Source organism: Aedes albopictus, chromosome 2 (genome assembly GCF_035046485.1).
Source record: "Aedes albopictus strain Foshan chromosome 2, AalbF5, whole genome shotgun sequence".
In the NCBI taxonomy this organism is placed as follows: domain Eukaryota; kingdom Metazoa; phylum Arthropoda; class Insecta; order Diptera; family Culicidae; genus Aedes; species Aedes albopictus.
In genome coordinates this window covers 239,332,981-239,342,938 of record NC_085137.1, presented here as the reverse complement: position 1 = coordinate 239,342,938, position 9,958 = coordinate 239,332,981, and the positions used below count along the sequence as shown (strand labels likewise).

At 47.6% G+C, this 9,958-nt stretch overlaps 1 protein-coding gene across 1 annotated transcript; it reads right to left on the bottom strand.

Annotated features, from left to right (window-relative positions):
• Positions 1–263: 263 nt before the first annotated feature.
• LOC109420080 (replication termination factor 2) lies at positions 264–6,950 on the bottom strand. Its single transcript, XM_019694383.3, has 3 exons — positions 6,757–6,950; positions 6,321–6,689; positions 264–824 (listed from the first exon to the last, which is right to left on the bottom strand). The coding sequence occupies exons 1-3, from the start codon at positions 6,823–6,825 to the stop codon at positions 360–362; spliced, it is 903 nt and encodes a 300-aa protein (XP_019549928.3). The 5' UTR covers positions 6,826–6,950; the 3' UTR covers positions 264–359.
• Positions 6,951–9,958: the final 3,008 nt, after the last annotated feature.

Here is a 9,958-nt window from a genome sequence, read left to right as displayed (position 1 = left end):
TGAACTGTTATTCTATCCACGGAAATTTAAACTGTTTTGTTTATTTAACCATCAAAACAATGGAATGGAGTAGACCATCAAAAATTCATGCACATATTTCATATGGCCAAATTTAGACTTTTCTGACACTCACCCACCCGTGCACTATTTAGTATGGGGAGAAATTTCTTTTGATCGCGCTGTAACACGATTATGTCCTGAACGATGTAGTGCAAAATGTAGGAATACATTATTTGGATTTGATGCAAAAAACTTGTCAGGTTATTTGTTTATGGTGATTTATTCAAATTAGCCTGATACCTTCATTATCATTCAGAAATTATAGAAATGTTTAAAATTAATGTTATTACACATAGATTTCAATTGTAAAACGGATTGTAAGTAACCCAATGTGCCCTTTGTTGGTCCTTCTCACTGTCATGACTCGTGAAAAGCGACTTATAGACCGCCGTAGCTTTGGGGTCTTTGGCCACGCTATAATCCTGTTTGGACTTTTTGAACGTTGGGTCGTCTCCAATTTTGTCACTGATGAGGGCCCTCTTGTTCGGAATAATTGGTTTCAGTGATGTACTTCCTGAAGGCTTTCCCGTCGTGACCGGTTTTGAAGGTCCAGCTTCTGCTGCATCTTTTTCGCTGGTACTTGCTGTAACTGTAGCCGTTGCAACGTGCGACTGCTCTCTGGATTTGGCTTTTTTGTCCGCCTTCGCCTTCTTTTCAGCCTTCAATCGGGCAACTCTGGCCTCCATGCGAGTTCGCATCAGATCGACGTCCTCTTCTGTTCCGTTCAGTACCACAACGTCTTCCTCAGAGAATGGAGTAAGGCACTGCAATGACAGAAGTTTCAAATTTCAGTTAGAAAAAGGGTTTAAAAATCATTTAAAATGTCTAAGTTTTCAATTTTTTTACTGCTAAATAGGGCGTTTGCTGGATTTGTCAACTGTCTGTTGTGTTTCGGCCAAAAATGTTAAATTTCGGAACCAGCCGAAACAGTGAAAAAACGTGGTTTAAACTAATTAAAATACGAACTAATTTTATTGCGTCTATACTTGGCTAGTGTTCACCACAAAAGAGACCGAGTGAGGCTCGGGCAACGCGCAGGTTGCTGTGATGGAAAAACGTGTTGCTATGGTAACGAATTCAAATTTGAATTTTTGCGCGGTGTGCTATGATCACACCTAACATCTCCCCCCTTTAGCTGAGATAGTACGGCTCGAATCTCGCTGGCAGCCGTGTTGTCCGTCTCGGTCTGTTATTGTTTACATTCGGTGGCGGAGCTGCAGCTTCTTCGGAACCGGACTCAGAAAAGTATTCCGAGTCGCCAGAATCTGGTTCGGGCGTAGCGGGAACTGCTGGATTACCCGGTCGCGGGCCTTGATGTGGATGACGAACCGGTGTCGGACAGGATAGTCCGAACTCATCCACGAAGACGGAGAGCGGTGTGGAATCAAGGGTACGGACTGGATCAGCCGCACGCTTTTTCAATTGGTTCGCGTGTGACCGGATCAAACGTTGTCTGTCCACCAGGAAAACATTGTAGTTGACTTTCCCGATGCGCTCGATGACGGTGGCTGCTTCCCATTGCCAGGCGTTTGCTTGATGAACCTGAGCATAGACTGAGTCACCAGGTTCGAAAATCCTCGCAATTGCACCATGCTTCTTGTTAAACGCTTCGTTTTGTTTTCCAGGTTTGCTTGACGATGGACTGTAGCATTCGGACTGCGGGAGTAGGAGTGACGAAATTGTCCGGATTGGCCTACCGAACATGATTTCTGCCGGGGATTTTCCGTCGAGGTCGCTGGTCGGAGTGGTACGGTACACTTGCAGAAACGTTTGCAGTGCACTGTCCAGTGATTCTCCCCCCGAACGGATTTTGCGAAGGCTCCGTTTGACCGTGTCGACGAATCGTTCCGCCAACCCGTTGGATTGCGGATGGTACGGTGCTGTCCGAAGGTGCTGTATTCCTAGGCTTTGGCAGAATGTCCGGAATTCGTGTCCGGCGAACTGGGGACCGTTGTCCGAAACGATGGTTTCCGGTATGCCAAAAGTAGCGAAGGATTCAGAGAGCAGGCGCATAGTGGTATTCGCTGTTGTCGTCCTGGTAGCGAAAACCTCCGGCCATTTAGAGAATGGATCCACCACGACCAAGAAATACACGCCATCGACAGGTCCGGCGTAGTCGATGTGTATTCTGGACCATGGTTTCGACGGTGCAGGCCAGGATTCGAGGGTTGTTTTGACCGGCGCTTTGCCAGCTACGCAGCAGGGATTGCAGTTGCGGACGAACTCCTCGATTTCGTCGTCGATGCCGGGCCAGTACACGAAACTGCGAGCGATTGCTTTCATGCGAACCACTCCTGGGTGGCCTCGGTGGAACTGCTTCAGGATTTTCATCCGGAATTGGTCAGGAACCACCACACGGTCGTGTAGCATCACGCAGCCATTGACGATGCTGAATGAGTCCCGCCGATTGTAGTACGGCAAGAGATCCGGATCGTTGACCGACTTCGAGTCGCGTGGCCAGCCTTTCTCGATGAAACTCGCCACCGATTTCAGAACCTTGTTCTCCTTCGTCGCATGTTGTAACGCTGTGAATGAGACTGGAAGTTTGTCTAGCGAGTCGTTAACGATACTCACCATGTCTTCTTCCAGGTTGATTGCTGCCACGACGTATTCCTCTTCCGGACGGGCGGTCCGATCGATGAGCCGGGATAGCATGTCGGCGCAACCGAAATCGTTGGTGGAAATGTGCTGGATGTCGAAATCGTAGTTCAGCATAATCAGCGCCCAACGTTGCAGTCGGTTGGCAGTGTGCAACGGTATGCCCTTCTTCGAGCCGAAAATTGCGAGTAGCGGCTTGTGGTCTGTCTGCAGGGTGAAGTGGCGTCCCAGCAGATATTTGTGGAACTTGGTCACCGCGTACACGAGAGCCAATGCTTCCTTCTCCGGTTGACCATAACCTTGCTCGGCTGGTGTGAGCGAGCGAGAAGCGTGCTGAACTGCCTTCATTCTGCCGTCCGGAAATTTGTGCAGTATCACCGCACCAATGCCGGTGTTGCAGGCGTCTGCTGCAACGATGATAGGCAGCGTCGGGTCGTAGTGTGTCAGCAGCAGCTCGGACTGCAGAACCGCTTTGAACTTTTCGAACGATTGCTGGCATCGGTCGTTCCACTGCCACTTGACATCTTTCTTCAGCAGCTGGTCCAGCGGGTGACGTAGCTCGTGGATGTTGCGCACAAACCTACCGTAGTAGTTGACGGCCCCGAGAAACGAGCGTAGTTCGGTCACGTTGGTTGGTGCTGGGATGTTGGCGATGGCTTGCAGCTTCTCTGGATCTGGGCGGATGCCATGACGATCCACGATGTGACCCAGATAACCGAGTTCAGTCTGGAAAAACTTGCACTTTTCCGCCTTGACGTGGAACCCGTACTGCGCCAGCCGAGTCAGCAGCTTGTTGAGGGACTTAGCGTGTTCCTCCCAGGTAGCACCAAAAACTATGGCGTCGTCGATGAAGGAGCGCACGCCTGGAATGTTGGCAATCATGCCGTCGACCAACCGCTGGAATGCCCCTGGTGCGGATTTCACCCCTGGAGCGAGGCGGTTGAATTGGAACAGCCCTTTGTGCGTGTTGATGGTTAGGAGCTTCTTCGAATCGTCGTCCACCTCGACTTGTAGGTAGGCGTCAGACAAGTCGATAATGCTGAACACGCGACTTCCGGCCAACTGGGCGAAAATCTCCTCCGGCGTCGGCAGAGGATAGTTGTTGGCTTCCAACGCATCGTTCAGTCCAGTCGAGTAGTCCGCACAGATGCGAACACGTCCATTGGGCTTACGGACGGCGACGATCGGAGCAGCCCACTCCGAAAAATCGACAGGAGAGATAATTCCCATCGACTCGAGACGGTTGAGCTCGGCGTCCACCAATGGAGTGGTGTTGAATGGAACCGGGCGCTTTGGACAAAAAACTGGTTTTGCGTTAGATTTAAGAAAAAGCTTTACCTTCGTCTTGGTGCAGTGCCCCAGCGAGTCGTCGAACACGTCCGGATGGTCGCTCCGGAGCTTCTGGACTTCATCGTCGAAAGCTGGCTTGGTCGTCGAAGCGATGCTGTTGCAGATCGAATCGAATGGCAACGACCACAAGTCGAACATATCGATCCAGTCGATGCCGAAAACGTTGAGGTTAGGGGAGGACGTGACAAAGCATTTGCCACGTTTCGTTGTTCCGTTAAGCGTGACGTCGCATTGAAACTCGCCAATGAGCCCCAGTGGCTCACCGGATGCGTTGACTGCATCGATCGACGCAGGTGTCGTTTCCGGTTTACCCAGCTGTTGCCAGGTCTGCTCGCAGATCACCGTGATGTCGCTTGCGGAGTCCAGTTGCAGCGACGTGGTGACGTCGTTGATGGTTGTCGTCACGAATCTTCGCTTCCTGGAACAGTTTGCGATGTGGTTCACCACGGAGACTCCTCGGGTTTGAGAACTGGAACCGCCGTAATGTTTTTGCTTCTTCTTTGCAGGCTTCTTCGCGGTCGGATGAGCTGGGCTGGAATCACCGCCGGGTGATTTCTTGATGCAGCCGCAGTAACCTTCCTTGTGACCGACACGATCACATGTCTTGCAGCGATGGTCGGAAAACGGGCAGTCACGGACGTAGTGGACCTGACCGCATTGCCAGCATGGTGTGGATGGAAGTGGCTTACCTTTCGGCTTCGGTGGACGTTGAGACTGGTGCTCCTTTTTCTCCGAGACCGCGTGGACGGCTTGCTTCGAACCTGATGGTTTTTCGATGAGCGTCGTGTCCGCCTTTAGATTGACCAGTCGTTGGAACTCGTCGATGAGCGTCTGGAGAGTCACTGGTGCATCAGCCGTCTCGCCCTCCATGCGGGAAAGAAGTCGTGCTCGGATATCGGCGTATCGTGGTGCCTTGAGACCACACACGAAAACCAAGCACTTGAAGTGATCGATGTTCACTTTCTCGAACTCGAACTCCTCGCAAGCACGGTTTACCTTCCCACCGTAGCTGATGATGTCGTCGGCCTCGTTTTTCACCAGCTGCAGACACTGGAAGCGCTTGTTAAAAACGGATGTCGGTGTGCCGAAAATTTTCTTCAGCGTGGAAACCGTTTCGTCGAAATCGATGTCTTTCGGAAGCCTGGGCAGGATGTAGTTCACGTAGCGGCTGTGTGAAGCATGATCCAGCTTCCGCAGGAGAAGACGTACCTTGGCCGCGTCGTCGAGATTCCGGGCGTCGTTGTCGAAAAGGTCCGAATAACGTGCAAACCACTTTTCGAAGGTGATGCCGTTTTCGGGGTCGTACACAAACTCGTTTATGTTCGTGGAGAGGGACTCTAGCACTTTCTCCTGGCTGATCGGCGTCGGCGTGGCCAATCGTTGGAGCAGTTGAGCCATTTGCAGAATCGCTTGCTGCATTTCCTCCCCGTGTGCGGAAAACGAATTTGTCGCCATTTTCGCTGCTGTGCTGTCGTGGAACTCGTTGCGTTTTACCTCGTCGCCAAAAATGTTGTGTTTCGGCCAAAAATGTTAAATTTCGGAACCAGCCGAAACAGTGAAAAAACGTGGTTTAAACTAATTAAAATACGAACTAATTTTATTGCGTCTATACTTGGCTAGTGTTCACCACAAAAGAGACCGAGTGAGGCTCGGGCAACGCGCAGGTTGCTGTGATGGAAAAACGTGTTGCTATGGTAACGAATTCAAATTTGAATTTTTGCGCGGTGTGCTATGATCACACCTAACACTGTCCAGAAACCTATGGTCCACTGCACGAATTTATGCTGGCCTGCTTACTCTCACGCGAAATTTGACGTTTGAGCGGTGCCGACACCGCTCAAACGTCAAATTTCGCGTGAGAGTAAGCAGGCCAGAATAAATTCGTGCAGTGGACCATTTGATTTTTGTTAAAAAGATTCGTAAACGTGTACAGGGGTTGGCGAGGGGTTTACAACTCTCAACACTGAATTCAATACTTTATGTGGATAATCTCAAAATTACGGAAATGCAACACTTTTGTTGAAGACATTGGATTTCGATCTCAACATCTTTGTAAATAGTTAAAAAAAAATGAAATTTATTTTTTCGATTAGAAATGTCCATCAATTTGAAATACCATGACATCACCTAAATCTCAATCGGTTCTTTTTTCGGTTCCTTCCTAATTCTGTTCACCCCATTTGTTTTGCATGGTGGGTGGAACGAATAATTAGGAACCGAAAAAAAAAGTGATTGTTACAAGGTGATGTCACGAAACATCTGTTGCTCAAGGGACGTAACGAATAGATACGTTTACTTGCGTTTATACTTACAACAGAACAATTTTTGTCCTTGATTTCCTTCAGCGCCCGTTCGGAGAAAACACAGCCACACTTCCAGAGGGCAGCGAATCGGAACTGGCCACTCATTTCCAGCCCGATCAGGGCGCAGATAAACTGTGCGCTCTTGTCATCCTGAGCTTCCTCGTACGCCGGATTGGCCGTCAGATTCAGATCCTTGATGTCCTTGAGGGATTTGATGTGCGCACACGAATCGGGCATTTTGCTCTCCAGCAGGTGCTCGATGACGTTCTGCTTGGAGTACAGCCGACCCAGGCCGCACATTACGATTGGCTGCTGTAGCCGTTCCTGGGTCAGATTGCAATGTTTCCACCGGAACTGCCTCTCGGCATCTTTGTCTTTCTGTAAGTGAAAGTGGCATGGAATGAGAAAGGTGAGACGCAAAACAAGCTTTTGACCAATTATTTACCTGTTCTGGTTTTTTCTTCAAGCGAACTAACTCGTCCCGCCGGGGAATGGTTCCGCCATCACATCCCATGGTATTTGGTGGAAAACTTACGTTTTAGCAGTAGAAAAATCACGATATTAATGCAAATTTTTCGCAAGATGCAACTTTTCACTGCTTTCGACTGGACATCCAAACAAAACAAATCGATAAGAAGAAAGACAAGAAAGAACGTCAAAATGAGCACCTACCCTTCAGAAACGGAAATTTTTAAAACAACAGGGTGACCCCGAATAGACTCGTATTGGAGTGATCCTATAGGGCAGTGCATGAAATTATCTCCTTCTCTTTCACTCTTACAGAAATTTTGAAAACAACAAGGCCACGAAACGTCAAAATCCCATACAAAATCAAAACAGTGCAGTGCCCTATAATCCCAGGGAGGGTGCAGGCACGTCAAACTCGAACAAACTACGCCTACCTAACATGCATCGAGCGGGCCTTCCCAAACAACACAATGCGATTTCGCGGGCCACCCCCATCGACAAAACAAACCGATTTCTAAGCAGGATTCGACTAGGCTTCTGGTCGCGTTGCCAGTCACACTAACACACTCGCAAAAGATGAGCAGTAGGCCTACCTTGCCGCATGCGGGTCCCCTGTATAATCCTATTGAGCCATTTTACGAGTGACAACAATGTTGATGATGATATTGGTTTTCACGGGTTATTGGACGCTACCTTCTGTCAAAATCCATTTATAAAATCGGTTCGTAAAATGGACTATTACCACCGACGAACTGACGTGACTCTCAATCTCAAGACATGACCGAAAACTTAAAACGGTCAATTTAAAAGCCAGTGATCGCAAATGTCAAACTGAAAGTGACGTCTGAAAAAAATGAAGACGCTTCTGCAGGCGTCGTCTTGGTGGGAAGGAGATTGTAAATACATACATACATTTATTGCAATTAATATAATATACATTTCGTTTTTTTTTTTTACATTCATAACTGAGATTTGGGGTTCCCTTTCAACAGTTGATTATTCAAAACACATGCTGTTTTATTTAATCGTCTAACTTAAAGTTTAACACGGAAGGAAAAATTTTCTATACAAAAAAACCTTCAAATTTGCATTACTAAACTAGGAAAACAAAAGAACAAAAAAAAAAACAAATACAAAAACACTTAACAATAATATCACAGCAGACTATGCAGCCAGCTCTTGAAGAAGTGGGTTTATAGACGTCGCGCAACTCAGGTTGAATTTCGGCAGTAATCTCTCGAACCATTCATCCAGCGGTTCTATCCTAGCCATCCTATGCACATCTTCGGTAGGGTGAAATGGTGAAAGATTCATCATCATTTTTAATAATTTGTTTTGCTTGACTTGGATTTTCTTACGATGGCTTTTAGCGCAATTGTGCCAGGCTGGAAACCCGTATGCAATCGTGGGTCGAAACACAGTTTTGTATAGCAGGAGTTTCATGTTTGCCTGTAAACGTGAGCGACGATTTACTAAGGGGTACAGCGATCTGGTGAGTTTGTCGCATTTTTTTATACAATTGCTAACATGTAGTCCAAAGTTAAGCTTCTTATCAAGAGTTAGTCCTAGGTATGTTGCACTTTCTGACCACGGTATGTTTTGGCCTCCGCAAGAGACATAACTTTGTGGAAGATACCTCGGGCTACGCCGACGAGTAAAGTAGATCGCCTGGGATTTCGCAGGATTCGTCTTAATCTTCCATTTTCGTTGATATTCAAGGATAGCATTTTGAGCCTGCTGCAGCTTTTCGACCACTTTCTCTGGTTCACGATGCGATGTTAAGAATCCAGTATCGTCGGCAAAAAGGAAGTATTCAACACCATCAACTTTAACCATATCTGCAGAAAAAACGTTGTACAGTGTGGGACTGAGAACGGATCCTTGGGGAACACCAAATGGTACAGATTTGCGGTCTGATAGACATCCATTTACCGAGACCTGGAAACTTCTGTCTTTCAGGAAATTGCGGATGATTTTCAAAAGGCGAATGGAGAAATTCGCACGGAGCATCTTATGTATGATTGCGTCATGCCACACCGAATCATACGCTTTCTCCACGTCAAGAAGGATCAGCCCTGAAGAGTTTCGTTGTTCGAAATTTCGTCTCACCTCCTTTACCAGACGAACGAGTTGGTGGTTTGTAGAATGGGACTTCTGGAAGCCAAACTGCTCACGCGGGATGATGCGAGTTGTTTCCAGGTGCTTCTCGATACGAAACAAGATCAGCCGTTCGAAAATTTTACTGATTGTAGGAAGTAAACTAATGGGTCTGTAGTTCGATGGTAACGTTTCGTCCTTATTGGGCTTAGGAACAGGAACAACTATTGCATGTTTCCATTCGACTGGAAAATAGCAAAGTTTCATGCAGGCAGAAAAAACTTTCGATAGAAACACTCGGGCCTTTCGTGGGAGTTTTTTCAGTAGACAATTTCTGATTCGGTCAAAGCCAGGTGCTTTTTTTGTTTTTAGATTGCGAATGATCTTGTCGACTTCCCTAGGGCTAACAAGCCATTCGTTGTCGGGAGGAGGTTCCGTATTGTCGACTTCCTGAATTGAACGTTCTACGGCGGCCACGGTATCCGGATCGTCGTCCATTTGGTTGTTGTGTGACTTTTCAAAAGTTGTAGCCAGCAGATTAGCCTTCTCGGCTGGAGAGGCGTGGAAAGTTTCATCATTACGAAGAGGGGGACTGTATTTACACGTGTTACGTAGGGCTTTCGATATTCGCCAGATTTTGTTGTCACCGTGTTCAAGAGAAAGTAGTGTATCTTGAAATTTACTGAACCGGGCTTTGGCGCACTCATCCTTAATGCGGTTGTTCAACGATGACACTATTTCTTTAAGAAATGGATTTCTTGTCCTCATCCATTGTCGACGGCGCCTATTGCGCAATTGAATCAATTGAAGGGTTTCATCCGGAATGCGCGCAACTTCGTAAGCCTGCGGGACGATCTCCGGAACAGCAGCAGCCTCCGCTTCTAAAACGATCTCTTTGAAGTAGAAGAGAGCAGAATCTACTTCATCTGTATCTTTGATATCAGCGACGATTGGATCCGTAAGGTCGATTTTTCTATTTATTGTACTCTGGAACGTGACCCAATCTGCACGCCCGTAGCAGCGTATGGTGGGAGTACACCTTATAGGAGACTCGGTGAGGCAAACTTTAAAAGTCACTGGCA

Bases quoted from the DNA above. Each gene is read 5' to 3' on its own strand.
- LOC109420080 (XM_019694383.3), bottom strand. From the start codon at position 6,825: ATGGGATGTGATGGCGGAACCATTCCCCGGCGGGACGAGTTAGTTCGC. The intron at 6,690-6,756 runs GTAAATAATTGG...TTTCACTTACAG, and splicing joins TGAAGAAAAAACCAGAACAG to AAAGACAAAGATGCCGAGAG. The intron at 825-6,320 runs GTAAGTATAAAC...CTGTCATTGCAG, and splicing joins AGGACAAAAATTGTTCTGTT to TGCCTTACTCCATTCTCTGA.